This window comes from Nicotiana tabacum, chromosome 23 (assembly GCF_000715075.1).
Source record: "Nicotiana tabacum cultivar K326 chromosome 23, ASM71507v2, whole genome shotgun sequence".
Classification (NCBI taxonomy): Eukaryota; Viridiplantae; Streptophyta; class Magnoliopsida; order Solanales; family Solanaceae; genus Nicotiana; species Nicotiana tabacum.
Window position 1 is genome coordinate 92,027,148 of NC_134102.1, and position 21,459 is coordinate 92,048,606.

The 21,459-nt window shown below is 36.0% G+C and overlaps 1 protein-coding gene across 1 annotated transcript; it reads left to right on the forward strand.

Annotated features, from left to right (window-relative positions):
• Nucleotides 1–17,687: 17,687 nt before the first annotated feature.
• LOC107769472 (uncharacterized) lies at nt 17,688–20,766 on the forward strand. Its single transcript, XM_016588692.2, has 5 exons — nt 17,688–17,913; nt 18,526–18,591; nt 18,757–18,822; nt 19,582–19,838; nt 20,598–20,766. The coding sequence occupies exons 1-4, from the start codon at nt 17,746–17,748 to the stop codon at nt 19,831–19,833; spliced, it is 552 nt and encodes a 183-aa protein (XP_016444178.1). The 5' UTR covers nt 17,688–17,745; the 3' UTR covers nt 19,834–19,838; nt 20,598–20,766.
• Nucleotides 20,767–21,459: the final 693 nt, after the last annotated feature.

Sequence of the window (21,459 nt, forward strand, 5' to 3'; positions counted from 1 at the left end):
CTAAGTATTCCAATTCATTCCGAAACTTCCCCGACAAATCACATAATCACAATTGAGCATAAAATATTCAGTAAATAAGGAAACGGGAATATAATACTCAAAACGATCGGCCGGGTCGTTACAACCCCCTCTTAAACAAACATTCATCCTCGAACGGGTTTAGAATCATACCTGTAGTCTCAAATTATGAATATTTTCTCCGCATCTCCCGCTCAGTTTCCCAGGTTGCTTCTCCGACTAGCTGGCCTCTCCACTGCACTTTCACTGAAGCTTTGCTCTTTGACCTCAACTTTCGAGCCTGCCAGTCCAAAATGGGCATCGACTCCACATCATAAGTCAAATCACCATCCAACTGAACCGTATTAAAATCCAAAACATGAGACGAATTTCCAACATACTTCCGTAGCATTGATACATGAAACATCAGATGAACACTCGATAGACTAGGCAGCAATGCAAGTTCATAGACCACCTCTCCAATCCTCTTAAGTACTTCAAAAGTCCCAATATACCGAGGGCTCGACGTTTCCTTCTTCCTTAACCTCATAACACCTTTCATAGGCGAAATTTTGAGTAGTACCTTCTCTTTCACCATGTAAGCAACATCGCGAACCTTCCAATCGGCATAACTCTTCTGTCTAGACTGCGCCATGCGAAGTCGGTCCTGAATCAATTTAACCTTTTCCAAAGCATCCTAAACTAAATCAGTACCCAATAGCCTAGCCTTACCCAGCTCAAATTAACCCACCGGATACCGACACCGTCTCCCATACAAAGACTCATATGGGGCCATCTGAATGCTCGATTGGTAGCTGTTATTGTAGGCAAACTCTGCAAGCGGCAGAAACTGATCCCAAGAACCCCCAAAATCTATAACACAAGCGCGTAACATATCTTCCAATATCTGAATAGTGCGCTCACACTGTTCGTTCGTCTGAGGGTGAAATGTTGTACTCAACTAAACCTGTGTGCCTAACTCTCGCTTCACTGCTCTCCAAAACTATGATGTAAATTGCGGGCCCTAATCTGAAATGATAGATACTAGTACACCGTGTAGGCGAACAATCTCGCGGATATAAAACTCAGCCAACCACTCCGAAGAATACGTAGTACCGACTGGAATAAAATGCACGAATTTGTCAATTGATCCATAATCACCCAAATAGCATCAAACTTCCTCGAAGTACGTGGGAGTCCAACTACGAAGTCCAAGGTAATACGCTTATGCTTCCACTCCGGAATTTCAAGTCTCTGAAGCAATTCGCCCGGTCTCTGATGCTCGTACTTCACATGCTGACAATTTAAACACTGAGCTACAAACCCCACTATATCTTTCTTTATTCTCCTCCACCAATAATGTTGTCTCAAGTCCTAATATATCTTTGCGGCACCCGATAAATGGAATACCGCGAACTATGGGCCTCCTAAAAATTAACTCCCGCAGTCCATCTACATTTGGCACACAAATCCAAACCTGCATCCTCAACATCCCATCATCTCCAATAGTAACATCTTTGGCATCGCCGTGCTGAACTGTGTCCTTCAGGACAAGTAAATGGGGATCATCATACTGGCGTTCTCTGATGCGGTCATATAAGAAAGATCGAGAAACTACACAAGCTAGAACCCGACTAGGCTCTGAAATATCTAATCTCACGAACTGGTTGGCTAAGGCCTGAACATCAATTGCAAGAGGTCTCTCACCAACAAGAATGAATGCAAGGTTAACCATACTCACCGCCTTTCTACTCAAGGCATCGGCCACCACATTGGCCTTCTTGGGATGATACAGAATGGTAATATCATAGTCTTTTAGCAGCTCCAACCATCTTCGCTACCTCAAATTAAGATCCTTTTGTTTTAACAAGTACTGGAGACTCCGATGATTTGTAAATACCTCACAAGATACACCATAGAGATAGTGCCTCCAAATCTTTAATGGAATGATGGCTGCCAATATTAAATCATGAACAGGGTAGTTCTTTTCATGTGGCTTTAACTGGCGCGATGCATAACCAATCACTCTACCCTCCTGCATTAAGACACACCCAATAGCGATCTGAGAAGCATCATAATACACGGTATAAGAGCCTAAAGCTGAAGGCAAAACCAGAACTCGAGTTATGGTCAAGGCAGTCTTGAGCTTCTGAAAGCTCTCCTCACACTCATTCGACCACCTGAAAGGAGCACCCTTCTGGGTCAATTTGATCAAGGGTTATGTAATATACAAGAAGCCCTCCACAAAGCGACGATAATACCCGGCCAAGCCGAGAAAACTCTGAATCTCAATAGCTGAAGATGGTATGGGCCAACTCTGAATTGTCTCTATCTTCTTCGGATCTACTTGAATCCCCTCACTAGACACCACATGCCCCAAGAACGCCACCGAACTAAGCCATAACTCACACTTGGAGAACTTGGCATAAAGTTTCTCCTCCCTCAACCTCTGTAATACAATATTCAAGTGTTGTGCATGCTCCTCGTGACTATGTGAGTACACCAGGATACCATCAATAAATACTATGACAAATGAATCAAGATATGGCTGGAATACACTGTTCATAAAGTGCATGAACGTTATTGGGGCATTGGTTATCCCAAAAGACATCACGAGAAATTCATAGTGACCATAGCGGGTCCTGAATGTCGTCTTTAAAATATCTGAATCCGTGATACCAAGACCTCAAATCAATCTTAGAGAACACCCTCGCTCCCTGAAGCTGGTCAAATAAATCATCAATACGTGGCAAAGGATACATGTTCTTGATTGTAACTTTGTTCAGCTGCATATAGTCGATGCACATCCGCATAGTACCATCTTTCTTTTTTCACAAATAGAACCGGTGCACCCCAAGGCGACACTCTAGGCCTAATAAACCCCTTATCAAGAAGTTCATGAAGTTGTTATTTCAATTCCTTCAACTCAACTGGTGCCATACGATACAGAGGAATGGAAATAGGCTGAGTGCCCGACACCAAGTCAATACCAAAGTCAATATCCCTGTCAGGTGGCATACCTTACAAGTCTGTAGGAAATACATCCGGAACGTCTCGCACTACCGGTACAAAGTGGTGTTGCACCAACTGGTTTGCTTCTCTCATAAGTCTCCCACCATCTGAAAGCTGCCTCGGTCAACTGAAAAGTAGTGAATGAGACCCCACTGGTCTCTAGAATACATGTTATGCAAAGAATCCACAGGCATCTATCCAAGAAATCGTGAGCTTCCTCTGACTCAGCCCCACTGAATGATAGAGGCTTGAGCCTCCCAAACCTCTCTAGTCTCTTCTGCTCCTAATCATTCATAATAGGACCCACCTAGGCCTGAGTAGATGCAACCGGCTGGACTGGTAGTACCCCCAGTATCTGAAGTCCCTGCACTACCTGCTCTGGAGTACGAGTGGCAGGGGTATGAGTACCTCCCCCGACCTAATAAGTGGATGGTATGGCCTGAGCCGAAACCACCTGAGCAAGGCTAGTGCAAACAGTCAATATCTGGGCCAAAGCCTCCTGAAGGCCTGGTATCACAATAGGCATAGCTGGTGCCTGAGTTAGTGCAACTAGTGGGTCTACAGGTGTTGCTCTAGTTGCTGTACTAGATGCACCTAGGCCTCTACCGCGGCCCCATCCTCTACCACGGCCCCGACCTCTCATGGCCCTAACTGGTGGTACTAGTGGCTAGCCGTCCGATCTGGTAGCACGTGTTCTCACCATCTATGAGAGAATAGAATAACATAAGGTTAGTTTTCTAGGATCAACAAATTCTCACGACAAGAATACAAGAAAGTAAAATTTTCCAAAGGGTTTGGCAGCCTCTCGAAGATAAGTACAGATGTCTCTGTACCGATCCGCATGACTTTACTAAATCTGTTCATGACTCGTGAGACCTATGTAACCTAGGCTCTGATACCAACTTGTCATGACCCAAAATCTCATTTATCGTGATGGCGCCTATCTTAATACTAGGCAAGCCCACAACCTCAATAAAACACCAATTTCTTTAAGTTTGAAAACACAATAAATAAATTTAAGAGTAAAATTCCATAATTTCTTTAAAAAAATACTGTCTTTATACAATACATTCCCAAAACCCGATGTCACTAAGTACATGAGCATCTAAATGACCACACAATCTGATTGATAAAACACTATTTGAAAATATAGAACAGTACAAATAATTGAAAGGAAAGAGAGTCAAGGTCTGCGGATGCCAAAGCAGCTACCTCGATAGTCTCCAACAGATAAATCTCCAAAATCTAGCAATCGTTGTATCCGAAAGTACCCGGATCTGCACACAAACTGCAGAGTATAGTATGAGTACAACCGATCCAATGTACTCAATAAATAATAAGACTAACCTTTGGGTTGAAAGTAGTGACGAGATCAACATGCATTGTCCAATTATAGAAAATAACAGTATGCAAATGTAGGCATGCTTTCAAGTTAAGCAGTTAAACTCAATACAAGAAAAATAGATTAAATCTGAATGATATGAGGAATATGACATCTCTATGTCTACATGCCAATGTACATGTCATATGTGATACAACATAATGAAAATCTCACATACTCACACTCTCAGAGTACTCAATCATTCAGTACTGTATATGGCCAATCCATCTCAGGGAAGATCCATCCCAAATATATATACATAATAACTGACATTCAGTCACTCAGTACTGTACCGGGCTAACCCAGCCCAGGGAACTCCATCCCAAATATAATGTATAGGGCAACTCCATGCCTAGGAAACTCCATCCCAAATATAATGTATAAGGGAACTCTATTCCAAATATGAATATATATGGCAACTCTATCCCAAATATAATATCCATTGCGCTCACTGTGTGGGGTGCAGACTCCGGAGGGGCTCCTTAAGCCCAAGAGCTATAATAAACTAGATATAGGCATAAATAAATAAAATATGATGCGGCGTGCAGCCCGATCCCGTAAATATCACTCGCAAATCTCCAGTCTCTCGGGATCACAATGACATGAAAATCGGCCCGACATGATGATATGATGTATCCATGAATGGAAACAGAGATTGATTATAAAATTACAATTTAAACAAATAATTCAACAACAATACGACCTTTGTGAGTCCAAAAATATCGACACGTAGCCTAAACATGATCTTTAACACGAGTTTCAGCCCAATTTTTCCAACACGTCGAGGATATGTGGATGATAACATGATTATTTGGTTATGCAACTGCACATAATCAATAAAGTCATAATTTCTATGGTGCACGCTCACACGCTCGTCACCTAGCATGTGCGTCACCTCCAAACAAATCATATAACATGTAGTTCAGGGATTCACACACTTATAACTAAGTTTAGAAGTGTTATTTAGCTTAAACCGTGCAAATTCTCTATTCCAATAAGCCCTTGCCTTGCGAATTGGCCTCCAAACACCTTGAATCTAGTCACAATTAATTCGATACAGTCAATACAGATTATAGGAATCAACTCCATATGAAAATACTAAATTTTCCAATTAAATCCAAAAATCAACCCAAAAATCAATAGTGGGACCTACATATCGAAAGCCGATAAAAGTTACTAAATATGTACGCACATTCAACCACGAGTCTAACCATACCAAATTTATCGAATTTCGACATCAACTCGACCTCTAAATCCGAAATTCTTATTTTGAAATCCCTAGGACCAAATTCTCGAATTATACCACAAAATCACGTAATCTAGTCGAAATACTCAATGATAATTCAATATTATTAACTAAAAATGGTCATAAGTAACTTACCTTAAGAATTTCCGTGAATTCCCTCTGAAAAATCGCCCCAAACCGTGCTTTAAAGGTCCAAAAATGAGAAGAAATCTCGAACCCTTCAAATATATTATGTCCAGGGCCTTTCGCACCTGCGACTAACTTAGCTGCATCTGCGGTGTCGCAGACCAATCTCCCGCTTATGCGGTGAACCATTGGAAACCCGACCTTCGCACCTGCGGAACAAGCTCCGCTTCTGCGCAAACGCAGGTGCGACCTCTTTCACACTCTTGCGCCTCCCCTTGCTTCTACGCTCAAACTCACCGCATCTGCGATTCCGCAGATGCGCCCAAAATGTCGCTTCTGCCCAACCAGTCCACATCTTCCATGCCGCTTCTACGATTCGCACTTCGTACCTTTTTTTACGCACCTACGATCAAAACCTCTGTAGGTGCGAGCACACCATAGGCAAAATTTCCAACAGTGGTTTTAAGTCCGACTTTGATCCGTTAACAATTTAGAATTCACCCGAGGCCCTTGAGACCTCAACCAAATATACCAACAAGTCCTAAAATATGATATAAACTTAGTAGATGCCTCAAATTACATTAAACAATGCTAAAAACACGAATCGTACTCAATTTAAGCCTAATGAAAACTAACGAACTCTAACTTTTACATTCGATGCCGATACCTATCAAATCATATCTGATTGACCTCAAATTTTACACACAAGTCATAAATGACATAACGGACCTATCAAAATTTCCATAACCGAATTCCGACCCCGATATCAATAAAGTCAACTCCCTGTCAAATTTCCAAACCTTCCATTTCCAACTTTCTCCATTTCAAGCCAAAATCAACTACGGACTTCCAAATAAATATCCAGACATACTCCTAAGTCCAAAATCACCATACGGAGCTATTGGAATCATCAAAACTCTATTCCTGAGTCATTTACACATAAGTCAATATCAGGTCAACTATTTCAACTTAAGCTTTAAATCTTGGAACTAAGTGTTCCAATTCATTCCGAAAGTTCCCCGACAAATAACATAATCACAATTGAGCATAAAATATTCAGTAAATGGGAAAACGGGGCTGCAATACTCAAAATAATCGGCCAGGTTGTTACACTCTCAAACCTTCTTCTAGAGGTGAGTGTGGTATATTCAATACCACTAGCACATTTTTATTCTTTCAAGATTGAACATGTATTCATAAATCACATGTTATCACATTCACATCATGAATGTACCATAGTCATCTATATGTGCTTTACGAAATCTCATGTCAAATCGATGACAAACATTAATTTCACAGAGTGAAGGATTATTTTGAGAATCCTTATTGTTCTCAGTACTACAATGATGCCGACTATAATTTCGTCTATTGCAACGTCCACATCTATTGATACCTTCACCATACTAATTTTGTCTTCTTTCAAACTTATCACATACTGCTACCACATTCTCTTAAGGGAATGGGAATGAAGCAAATTCAATGGGACGGGTTTTCTCTTCTTGTGCCCACAATCATACATGAATTTGATCATGGAAAAGCATAAAACTTTTACCACTTCGGGTGGTTATAATTTCTCACAAACTCTATTAGAGTTATAAACAAAATTTATTATCTTTGCTTGTATTTAAAATCAAATTATAGAATTCCAAGAAGTTAAAAGAGAAAAATAAGATAAAATACTTACCTTAGATCCAGAATTTATTCCTGAGGGAAGTTCATGGGACAATTGACAATCATTATGCTCAATATTATGTATAAGTTGAGCACCATACACGTATCCCAAAGCCTCTACTCAATTGGTTGGATTCTCGTACTGATAACGTGTTATAAAATAATATAAGGAGAAGAAAAGTATTGTAGAGAAAAGTAGAGAGAGAATTCTTATTGATTTGGGATGAATTACAATGGAATAGAACCCCTATATTTATAAGGAAAACTGACTTAGCCACCAAGGAACAAACCCTAAAATCTCTCTAAAATATATACATTCACCTTAAATACAATTCTATTTATAAGAGTGTCTATGTAATTGGATTATACCTCACCATTATTTACCGAATCAAGCATCTTTATTTATGGATATATAGTTCAATTATTGCAAGTTAAATCATATCAGACAATATTTAACCGAATTTGCTTATTGATATGTGGAACTCTGTCTAAAGTTTGGGGTGTTACATGGTATAACTTCGTGCTACATTCATTCTACCTATCTTGTTTAATTATTCTATATCCGTCCGATTGGCATGACTATGTGCTATATTTATTCCCCTATCTTGTTCAATTGTTCTCCTTCTGAATTATTTTTTTAGAGGTACTCTAATCAACGCTAAATCACTTTCTCCTTCCTCTACTATTTATTGCTATGGTGAATGGTACATGGGTTCACATAAGAAACATGGGTTCACAACTATTTTCGTCGTTGTTTGAATCTCGGAACTATGGTTCTCTATGCACTATTGTGATGACCTAAAAAGTCATCTTTAAATTTAATAATTATTTCTGTGTTCTGAGACCTCAAACAACACTATTTCTCGACTTACGTACGCAGTCCGTATAATTTTCCGAAAAGTTTTTAAATAAAAAATTTATTAAAATAAGAAATAGAGCCTTAAAACTCAATTGAGTTGACTTTGGTCAATATTTTTGAGCAAACTGACTCGGATCAGTGTTTTGACAGCTTTGGTAAGTCCGTATCACAATTTAGGACTTGGGCGTATGCCCGAAATTTAATTTGGAGGTCCCTAGCTCGAGTTATCGCATGTTGTCGAATTTTTTTAAATTTAAAGGTTTAATGACTTAAGAGATTTGATTAATGTTTGATTTTGTTGATACTGGGTCCGTATTTTGGTTTAGGAACCCGGTATAGTTCCATTACTATATTTATGACTTGTCTGCCAAATTTGGTGAGAAACGGAGCTAGTTTGATGTTATTCGGACGTCCGGTTGTTAAAATAGAAGTTCTAAAGTTTTATTGAAAATTTCATTTGATTTGGAGTCCGATTCGTAGTTCTAGGTATTGTTTTGGCATTTCGATTGCGCGAGCAAGTTCGTATGTGGTTTTTGGACTTGTGTGCATAATTGGTTTGGAGCCTGATGTCACGACCCAAACCGATGGGCCGTGACGAGTGCCCGAGTTCTACCTATCGAACACCCCTAAGCATTCGTCTAAGATGTAAATATGAAATAAGTGTAGGTCATGCATAAAGTCTGGAAATAAACTACTAATTCATATGAACAACCTACGTGAGAAAACATGCCCAAAAGACATACATATATATATATATATATATATATATATATATATATATATATATATATATATATATATATATATTACGGTAGGGCTAGCCGACAAGGCCACATACTATCTAACTATACATGACTGTCTACAGACCTCTATTAGAGTGTACAACTGTATAAAGGACGGGACTGGGCCCCGTCGTACCCATATATATATATATATATGCAAACACATCGCAAATATATCATACCAAAACTCAAAGCAGCTCTAGATCAAATGGAGCACACCAACTCTCGCTGATCAAGGATCCTAAGAAGGGGGACCGTCAGCCTGTCTACCTGCACCTGCGGGCATGAAACGCAGCGTCCCCAGGAAAAAAGGGACGTCAGTACGAATAATGTACTGAGTATGTAAAGCATGAAAATCAGTACATAAAAGACATAGATGAAACATGGGGTAAAGAATTCCACTTGTGAGTCTAAATAACTTTGTGAATCCTGAAACATTTATAATATCATGCACGTGCGTGTAAATGTCGTATCATGCATAGGTATAGGTGTACATAACATCATCAAGCCTCTGAGGGCATCCCATCATATCATCTCGGCCACTGTGGGCAAAATCATCAACATATACCAGCTGATCAGGTGGTAGTGCGTATATAACGTCTTAACCTTTTCCCATATCCTATATACATATAATATACGCGTATATAACGTCTTCTGGTCATGGGTCAATGTACATGTATAAATGCATGAAATGCATAAGAAATACGTTAACAAGATTTCTCGAATATCATAAAATCAATATGCCTTTCGGACAAACTTTATCAAATACGTATTTTTCTGAGACCCATGAACAGAGGATATAATAGTAATTCACATGGGAAATCAAGAATATAGACACCTTTAGTATTTCTATGAATAGATTCATTTATGAACGTTGCGTATTTTCCTCGTTTTGTTTGTATCATTTGGATCATGCCAAAAAGAAAAAAGGGATAGCCTTAACATACCTCAAGTCGTCAATGCAACTCAACAACAAGCTTATGACAACTAGAGTGCCAACCCTATAGCAAAGAAATACGTGTACAATTTAGATGGCGGTAGTATATTACGTATCTCAAACGATAACTCGATTCTAAAATAAAACGACCAGCATTTCCCCTAATTTTACTGCTCCCTCAAGCCTACTATAGGCGAGATACAAACATAATACAATCAGCAACTCAAAACCAACCTAATTACAATCCAGGACCTTCAATACAACAAAACCCTCAAATATACCATAATACACCCAATCAACAAATTATCAATTAGCCTGCAACTATAACGACGAGCGACCAACCTACTACCCTACCATATGTGGCGTTTCTCCACGCCATTTTTATCCTTCCAAACTCCATAAATCAGCAGCACAATAGACAGCCCAAAAGCAACACAAAATAGCCCACAAAATACTACACTACAAATCAAATAACTCGAACTCACGGCTTCCAATCACCGTCCCGTGAGGTCTAACTATTAGGAAACGAATTTATCAACTTTTCTTGATATTTTAAAGCTTAAATACAGAAATTAAGAATTTTTATTAACTATTAAATGCATTCCAAAACTCAAACTGCAAAGAAAAAGAGAGGTGATATAGCGATACTTACGTCGTAGGGATCGTTTTAATGTTATCGCTTCTTGATTTTGTGTCCGAGATGGTAGTCTTGTTTGAAGCAATATTAGAGAGATCAAGGACCGTTTATGGTGTCCTCTGATCATATGCTATGTAAAAATGAATAGAGAGAGACGAGTTAAAGAAAATGTATCAACTTTTGAAAAGTCAAAAGGTGCTAGCTTGGCACCCTCTGATTCGCCCACCTTCCGACGCTTATATCTTTTTATCCGGATATCGTATGAACAAATGGTTAAGATCATTGGAAACTACATTACAAGACCTTAAATTTGATATATAATATGTCCCAAAAAGACCTCATATAGCACACGAAATTTATTTCTCAAAAAGCTCTATTATAGGACAAATTCTTAGTCGGTTTTTCCACAACATTAATCCGATTTTCCCCAAACTTTATGTGTTTTGTCCAACCATCATATATAGTCATATTATGACTTTAAACTCATTTAAATAATGATTCACAAGTCTCATATTCATTATACGTCACCTTGGGACGTACAGGGTGTAATACCTGAGGGTTCGGGTGAATATCGGATAGGCTACGGATGTTTTGAAACTTAGAAAATCTGGTTTTTTTTGTGCTTCTGTTGGTTTCTGGTGTCGTGTTCTTCGCGAACACAAAGCCTTTCTCGCGAACGCAGAGCAATGGGGGCCTTACCCTTCGCGAACGCAACCAGCATCCCGCGAACGTGTAGGCTTGTGACCTGGGGAGGGGGAATCGTTGTTTCTTCTATATGAACGCGAAGGCCAGGCGAAGCAGCCTTCGCGAATGTGTGGAAGGACTCGCGAACGTGAAGGCCACTTGGGCTCCAGCACATCGCGAACGCGACAAGCCCTTCGCGAACGCGAAGAAGGCCTGACGCAAGTGAATTAAAACAGACCCAAAATAGGATTTCGTCCCATTTTCATTATCCATGATTTAGAACTCGATTTAGGGGCGATTTCAAAGGAGTTTTTTACGATTTTGAACTGGTAAGTTTTCCTTATCATATAGTGATTATATTTCATAAATCCATGTCTATATTCATCCTTTATTTCGGATTTAGATGGAAGAAATTGGATTTTTTTGTAAAATTTCCCAAAAATAAAAATTTAAGATTTGAAGGTTCATTTGACATCGTAATTTGATAATTTTTGTATTATTGGACTCGCCTTGGAACGGGTGTTCGGATTTCGTAAGTTTTTCTGAGATTCGAGACGTGGGCCCCACTGATGATTTTTTAGATGAATTTCGGATTTTAATCCAGAAAATTAGTAAATTCATATGAAATTAATTCCTATGATTTATATTGAGTATATTGAATTATTTATGACTAGATTTGAGGATTTCGGACACGAATTCTCGAGGAAAAGGTTTATTAGGTTCTTGAATTTGGTTGCAAAGCGAGGTAAGTGTTGTGGTTAACCTTGACTTGAGGAAATAAAATCCTTGAATGATTTGTTATATAAAATTCAAGTGAACGACGTATAGACGAGGTGATGAGTGTCTATACGTCGTCAAATTAATTATTTGTATAATTATTTGAAATCATAAATTGTTTAAGACATGAATTAATTATTATATTAATTGTTTCTCTCATATTCCATGCTCAATATTATGCTTTGAATTACTGCAATAATTATTACATACTTATTTGATTTATGCGTCTTAATTGCTACTGGACATTTAGCATATTAAATATTAAACTGCCTATTTTCTCCCTAATTTCCACAATTAATTGCTACTTGTCATTGTTTGTTTCATAAATAAATTATAAGTATTATATGCCTTGATGCTTAATAGTTTCTCATTGAACGTGGTATTTATTGGAGTATTTTTATTACATTTAAGAGTTGTTAAATATATTGGGGGATCGGATTGCACGCCGTAACAGATTTATTTAAAGTTTATATTGGGGGATCGGGTTGCACGCCACAACAGATTTATTTAAAAATTTATATTGGGGGATCGGGTTGCGCTCCACAACAGATTTATTCTAAGTTTATATTGGGGGATCGGGTAGCACGCCGCAATGAAAATAAGTTGAGGGATTGTGACTGCTTTCTTACAACTATTCCCGTTATTATTATTATTATTATTATTATTATTATTATTATTATTATTATTATTATTATTATTATTATTATTATTATTATTGTGTATAGGTTAATATAAGCGACATGCCTTAGCCTCGTCACTACTTCGTCGAGGTTAGGCTCGGCACTTACCAATATATGGGGTCGGTTGTACTGATACTACACTTTGTACTTCTTGTGCAGATTTCGGAGTTAATCCCAACGGCGTACTGTAGATTTGCCCGGATACGGCTACCAGTGGAGACTTGAGGTATAACTGTACAGGGTTCGCAGTTCTGAAATCCCCTTTTATCTTATCCCACATGTGTATTATATTTCAAACAACTTGAATTTTATTCAGACCTTTATTTATATTATTCTAGAAGCTCATGCACTTGTGACTCCAGTTCTGGGATGGTACTTAGATATTGCAATTTTTATGGATTATTCACTTTATTTCATACTTTATTTCTGCATTTGTTTTCTTGTTATTATTTTGTTAAAATAGCTAGTTATATTCTAACGCTGGCTTGCCTAGCAAGTAAAATGTTAGGCGTCATCACGGTCCGGAAGGTGAAAATTTCGGGTTGTGATAACTATTGCAGGGGACTAAAAGGTTATTTGCCTTGACTTTAAAATAGAAGTAACTTAGTGAGCGTTTGGACATATAAATTGTGAAATTTCAGAAAAAAATCAAGTGAAAATGTTATTTGAAAATTAGAGTTTTGTTTGGACATGAATACAATTTTGAGATGTTTTTGAATTTTTTGAGTGATTTAAAGTGAAAATTTTAAAAAAACAGTTTTTGAAGTTTTTCATATTCAGAAAAATTTCGAAATTCAATTTCAAAGTGAAATTTAAAATGCATGGCCAAACACTGATACCAAAAATAATAAAAACTTTACTAAAAAGGTGAAAAAATTGGACAATATAGGCAATATTTCAGAAAAAATTTCAAAAACTAGTAACAGTAGGTATTAAACATAATTGGCAGCTAAATAACTACGTTCCTTAGTAGAAAGCTATAAACTTTGACCGAGAATCACGCCAATCCCCTCCTTTTGTTACATTAAAGAGGGATAATAACTAATACTCTCTGCAAATAAGCAAATTGAACGGAAAGTGGTAACTTCCATAGAATAAATGATTGTGATATTACTCTTTTTCCCATGTTTGGTGGAATAAAATTACTGGTATAATAGGATATACTTAAATATAATATCTTTAAAGTATATTATAGTTGTTTATTTGTATACTACATACAACATATATAAATATATGTATTATATAATTATCTAAGTATGAGATTAATTAATTTATTAATTATTATTGGTATATATTATTATATTATTTGCATATGCATAGTACATAGTTCTATAACCATATATTCATTGGATACATGAGAAATATACACAACGTATATTTAAAGTGTGTATTAAATTTTATTATTTAATGTGACGTATGTTTGTTTTATAATAACTATGTAAATACCATATTTAATTAAATAAGTATATTATGAAATATCCATTAGAATACAATCGTTGATGTATAAATTTCTTGCAGGATATCTGCCAAACGCCACTAAAATAGCGGCATACATACAAGCCTTGAAAGAAAACTGACAACTTTTAAAATGGTAATTGATTATATTTTCCATTTTGTCTGCTCGTCCCTCTTTAATATTCTCTTCAACTATTTTTTAATTTATTTTTTAACCAACTGTTTCGTCTATATTCAGAAGGAATACATATTGAGCATGGCTGGCAGAGAGGGAGAGACGGAGTGAAACAGATTATAAAGGATCCCTACATTTGTGGTTCAGTTTATTTTTTAAATCTATTACCATTAAATGAATAATAATCATTGAAATATGTCAAAACTGTAACAAGAACCTGCTAGTTTTAGAATAAAGGAAGTGTAATGTTTATTATGTGAATAATATTAAATAAGGGGCCAGCAGTGTAAAAATCTTTAAAAAATTGTTAAGGCCAAACGGGGCCGTAGTTTTACAAAGTATTATAAAACAGGAACAAATAATATTAGATACCAGGTCCATCGAGCATCCATCAAGAGGTTTCCTAATTCCAACAAATTCCTTCGTTGCCACAAGAATCAAAATAAAAGAAACTTTCAATTACTATATATAGTAGTACAATTATATTCACGTAGGAATCATGAACTGGTAAGTTTATTATCTTCCGCAAACATCGCGTAAATTGTCAGTTGAGAATAACAGGTTGCCGTTATATATAGCCGAAACCAGATAGCTGCAAATAGAATAGGTGACAGCACTCCATATCGGCTGGTCTTTTGCAGCAGAACCTTATCAGGAAAACTTCAGAATCACTATTTGCTGATTTTGTAATGATTATTTTTTGGATAATTTATTATCTATTATGCAAATATTTACCAGGAGTGCACTTCTGGCATTTCACAGTGGAAGGAATCTTTAGACCTAATTGGCTTGAATGTACATGATGATGTCTATATATTTTAATGTTACTTTACTCATGTTTTAATCACTTTTAAGTTAATTATTGTTTAAAATTCCCAACTTGTATTAATTATTAGTTTTACAACTAATTAAGTTGTGTGTGATGATTTAGGATATTTGGAGTGCAAAAATATGAAGAAAAGATGCTTCAGCTATAGGAGAAGAGGGTGAATGCGTTGCATCCAACCTTGAAAAAAAAGGTTATTTGGTTCATCCTTAGCAGTGAAATCGGGAAAAGACATCCACCTTAACATCCGCACCTGGGCGCAGAGGATGAGGGAACAAGGTGGACGCGAAACATCCACCCCATCATCCGATACTGAGAAGTACAAGCTGAGGCGGACGCGAAGCATCCAACTCAGCATCAATCCCTGAAGCTGATTCGGAAAAGAAAAAGGAAAACTTTGGCCTACGACTTTTGTACGTAATATATAAGCCAAAAACGCCTATTTTAGGTCATCTAACACACTTGCAAGCATAGAAAAGCCATCATAGAGTTTAGAGACCGTGAAATTCGTCTTGAGTTCTTTTTTTCCCCCTTCTTTTATTGATTTTTATGTATTCTTGGGGATTATTTGAGATTTCTACCATGACTATGCGTGGCGAAACTCATTTATTCTGGGGTGATGGTTTTACATGAACGTTGATATTCGGAGATTGATTTGACGATTTAATTTATCATATTGGGTTATTTATTCATATCCTGAGTTTAATTATTTTACTGCCTAGCTAACAGTGAAATACTATATATGAATCTTGAGTTAAACTTGAAAGCGGTAATTCTTGATTGCAATAGGATTGAATAGAGCGCGATCTTGAACCTAGTCATTGGGGAATTAATTTGCGAATACGGATAGAAATATACCTATTTGCCGTACTTAGCCAATTATACAAGAAATTGTTAATGTGTTCTTTTTATCTCTAATCTCATACAAATATAGGGTTTAAAATAAATTGAATAGGCGAGTAGAAGTATCAAAATTTTATGAGTATTCTTGTCCTTGCAGGTTAATAACCCAGATAAATTAAATAAGTAGAGTTAATTGAAGAATTCAACAGGATTGTTAGCCATCCATAACCCTGGAATATTATTTCTCATTGAATTCAACCATTCATGCTAAGTGTGCTAGTTAATTAGTTCTTTTAATCAAAGCTCTAGTAAGTAGAATTAATTAAACAAAAGTCACCTTGATATTGTTCTTGACTCGATAAATTAGAATTTGCTTGATTTAGTTGACAATTGATCACAAGTACTGATGAGAATGATACTCGATTCACTCTTTATTATTTGATTATCCGCGTATACTTGCGTGTGGGATTTAGCACAACAGTGCAAAATATCTAGGACAGAGGTACTATAAGATGGATCCCTTTTGTCATGTTTGGGAAAAGGCGGATTTTATTGGGTACTACGAGGATGTTGTTACCAATAAACCTGTTTGTTGGCATACGAGCACTGTTGCGGCATAAGTGGAGAAAAGGAAATGATCTTATGATCACTTATAGACTGACTAGAAGAAATGACCATAAAGATCTCGTGTTTCATTACAGATTTATTGTGTTACTCTATAATGATCTTCTATTGAAATTGTCATGTAACAAAAATAACATTTGAAACAGACCACAAAATAAATCTTAATGAATATAAAATACATGTCTTTTATATATCATTAATCACTTAATTGCGGTTAAATGATATGTAAATAATTAAGTATTTAATCCCAGTGCTACAACAACTCTCACAATGTTGGGGCTTGTATTGTTTTTATCTAATTGGATTATATCTCACCATTATTTACCGAATCAAGCATATCTATTTATGGATATATAGTTCAATTCTTGAAAGTTAAATCATATCAGACAAGATTTAAGTATTTAACCGAATTTGCTTATTGATATGGAACTTCAGGAAGCAGGGAGAGAGTAAAATAAGACGGAAGACCGAATAGTATTTTCTATGTTTCAATTTATATGATATATTTTTCTTATTAGTTTATTTCAAAAAGAATGATACATATTTACAATTAGAAATAATTCAACTTTAAACTCTTCATTTTACATATTTTACCCATAATAAAAATTTTATAACCACACAAATATTACGATCACATAAAACTTTTATCTTTGAGATTTTAATATCACGAGTTTCAAAATTCAGAGAGGGAGTAGTAGAGATTTTACTACATCTAATCCCAACCCTTCGGGAGGAAGCAATGTCAGGGGAATACTGTCATTGATAAGACTATTCATGTAGCATGTAGTATGGTAACAATACCTGTGCTAAACTACAAAAAGAAAATAGAAAGTAGAACTTATAAAGCACACGGATTTCCTTTTTGCTTAAGCATTTCAGCTGCTTCAATTAGTTTATAATATTTTATAAAGTCGGCGTTTCAATATTATTCTTATTTATAGATAGTAAAGAAGTAGCTATATATTTTCACATGAACACAGAAAACATGACATAACCACACATTCAAAGTAAGTGAGAAAGTAGCAAAAATATAATGGAGTTCAATAAAGAAAATGAGCTTGAAAAGCAACATGAATCTCGAGATGAAGGTGAAGATGAAATCAATTTAGCAACGGAGAATGGTAATAATACGGATGAAATGCTTAACTATTTTCATTCCTTACACAATGTGAGAGAATCCAATAGCAGGAATACCACTAGAGTAAGTAGCACCTAATATTATCCTCTCTATATTTATGATCTTACCTCATATGACGTATCTACTTTTATTATTCTTGAGAAAACAAAAGAAGGTTAGAGGGGGCCAATATAATCTTTAGAAAAATTGGGGATGATTTACTATGTTCATTGACTTGCTCAACTCTTTGTATTTATTTACCATTGCCTATGCTATGGTCGTCCTACAAATTATCTAATTCTCGTACCTACAAATGACATTAATTAGTTGAGTTCTTTGATTCTAGTTACCGCACCAAAATGCAATTGCAGCGATAAATATATATAATTCTGAATCTAAACTTCTTAACAGTAGAACCTTTTGCAAACCTTGATATCTCCATTTTCCACATGACATTTAGACGTTCTCTTTTGGGCTTGTGAGTGTAAGCAATTTGAATGGCTTTAGACTTTTATGCTTCCTCCCCGTTAAGGACAGAGAATAGATCTTCAACTATCTCAAGCGCATGAAAGATGGTAGGAGTGTCAAATGCGCCGATTTTGGGCGGGTCAAAACAGAATATTACATTGATAATTTTAAACTTTATCACTCATTTGCTAGTTGATAACTTTTGAAATTTCTAATTTTGCATAGCAGTGGCAAGGAGAACGAGTTGATATCAGAATTAAAGCATTGCGAGAACTGATTCCTGGCTGTGACAAGGTAATTATACTAGACTAGATCTTTTAGCATACTCTGTTGTTTTAAACTTAAGTAGAATTGCTCCCTAACTCTATTTAAATTTGTAATATACTGTACTGTTTAAGAGACATTGTCTTAAATGATAGTAATACTTGTATTTGTCTCAAGTATATTTACTCTTCACAGGTAGACCAAGCGTCCATACTAGATGATGCCATTAAGTACATTCAAGCTCTACAACAACTTCATCAAGTAACTATCTCATCTCAGTTTATTCTACTAATTAAATTATTAGGAGTAGCTTGAATTTTCCAATCGTATGATTTTTCCCGCTCGATATTGACAATGGTTAGAACTAGATATACGATGACTAGCACCATTTGTGATTTGTCATGATTCTTGTTTCTGATAGCATTATCAACACTTGGTCGTAAATCATCGTCTCAAAGATTTAAGCTATATTAAAGAATTTGTACATAATAAATGCAGTTTAACCTGTTGTACATAAGGTTAGTATTAACATTCACTTACAATTATAGATTAACTTGACTTGATAGTATAAAAACTTTTTACAATGTCAATATACAGAACTTATATCCTGTTTGACCAAGCTTCTTCAAGGTCAAAAGCATTTTTTTTTAAAATTTTTTTTTAAAAAGTTGAAGTGTTTGATCAAGATTTTAGAAAAAAAAAAAGTGTTTTTGAGTAGAGCAGTTTTGGAAAAGTAGAAAAAAATAGCATCACCCAAAAAGTATTTTTAAGAAAAATACACTTCGAAACATTTTTTAAAAATTTGGCCAAACACTAATTGCTGCTCAAAGGTACTTTTCAAATTAATTAGTCAAACACAAACTGCTTCTTACCAAAAATACTTTTGAAAAAAAATACTTTTCAAAATAAACTGATTTTAGAAGTTTAGCCAAACAGCCTATTAAACTAACCATCTCACTTATCATAATATTTCATTATCAATCGTATGTAGTGACAGTAATTTGCACTTGGGAACAACAGATAACATCAATGAGGATGGGCTTATATATGAGTGAAGGTGGGATGATGCAAATGCCTCAAATGGAGCCAACAAATGGAATTATGGCTAATCAAACTGTTCCTCCATTTCCCCCGCCTACCTCTTCATCATTAAGTGGACTACAAATGGTGCCTCAGTTTCAAGGCCCATTCACTCCTCAATTTCTGCAATCAACAGCTTATACCATGCCCTTATCACCTTCATTTTTTACTCCATCATCCCCCGCACCATGAGTCAGGTTCGTCAATTTCTCTCAAGCATATATGGATTCTAATCCATATTATATTCATACATGTACTTCAATATCTATCTTATTTGTTTCACTAGTCTTTAAAATAAGGTTAATAAAATCCTATGTAAATTAGAGCATATGATTATATTATACTCCCTCTATTTACTTTTAGTTGTCCGCTTTGAACTTTTCACGTTGAAATATGTATTTTACAATTTTACTCATTAGTACGAAAAAAAGATTATTTTTTTCTTAATTTAGCATAATGGACAAATAAATGTGAAAATATATTTTTAATATAGTTGACAAGTAAAAGTGAACGGATATAGTACTTCACACAAAGGAAAAGTTATGGAGTGTTCATTTTCTCAAGAAGAAGAGAGTTTATTTTATTCTCAAGAAGAAGAGTGTTTATCTTCCACAATTGATTAATTTAGTTTACATAAGAAGAAAATCTCAATAATTTCAAGAGAAGAATGAATTTGGGGAATGAGTAGTTAATGATAAAAGTAAAATACGAAAAAAAAATTATTTTTTTTTTGATTTAGTATAGTGGACAAGTAAATATGAAAATTTATTTTTAATATAGGGGAAAAGAAAGAGAGTTTATTTTCTTCTCCAGAAGAAGAAGAATGTTTATCTTTCACAATTGATTAATTTAATTTACATAAGAAGAAAATCTCAATAACTTCGAGAGAAGAATGAATTCGTTCTTTTTGTTTTTCTTTTTCTTCTTAACCTCTTATTGATTGTTGAAATTTCTAGGGATGTACGATAAGAGACTCATCAGCTAGCAATCCGAAGGTTGAGCTTCTATGAGAATACGAGGAAGCCACTGATTATAATAATTCTAGCCAAGGGTTGTTCTTTTCTTTTCCCAATGCTCCAAATAAATTACGATATTTTTATTATACGTACACTTTGCTTTTCTGTCTACCGAACATTCTCGTTCTACTTTTTTTGATAAATATTAAATTATATTACTCTGATGGTAAGCATCCGCCACTTCCAACCAAGAGGTTATGAGTTCGAATCACCCCAAGAGCAAGGTGGGGAGTTCTTGGAGGAAAGGATGCCGAGGGTCATTTTGGAAACAGCCTCTCTACCTCAGGGTAGGGGTAAGGTCTGCGTACACACTACCCTCCCCAGACCCCACTAGTGGGATTATTATACTGGGTTGTTGTTGTTGTTGTTGTTGTTATATTACTGAAATAATGTATACGGTCGAAATCGAGCTCGCCTACAACTTGGTAGATTAGGCTGGAACGCGGCAACCAAGAACTGAAGATCGACCTCGAGTCCCACCAAGCTAGAACCCGAGGTCGGAACGCTTGCCTTCGAGGAGCAGTGAGTCCGGTGTCGACCTTAGCCTCGAACGAGCTCAGAGAAACGTTGTTGAGATAATTAATAGAAGATCGAAATATTCGTGACCGGTCAGATATTGCGGCGGGAATCTCGGCACGTATCAGTAAGGAATCAACAATCAGCGAATCAAGAGATTTTTACCTTTTATGAAAATGTACCTAGAGTATGACTCCTCTACTATAAAAAAGGGGTCTGATAATTCATTCAACACATTGTAACAAGCATCCCAAAGCAATATATTATTACTCACTTCAAGTTCTTA

Coding starts and splice junctions, on each gene's coding strand:
- LOC107769472 (XM_016588692.2), top strand. CDS start 17,746: ATGGAGTTCAATAAAGAAAATGAGCTTGAAAAGCAACATGAATCTCGA. Junction 17,914..18,525: donor ATAGCAGGAATACCACTAGA/GTAAGTAGCACC, acceptor TTTGCATAGCAG/TGGCAAGGAGAACGAGTTGA. Junction 18,823..19,581: donor CTCTACAACAACTTCATCAA/GTAACTATCTCA, acceptor TGGGAACAACAG/ATAACATCAATGAGGATGGG.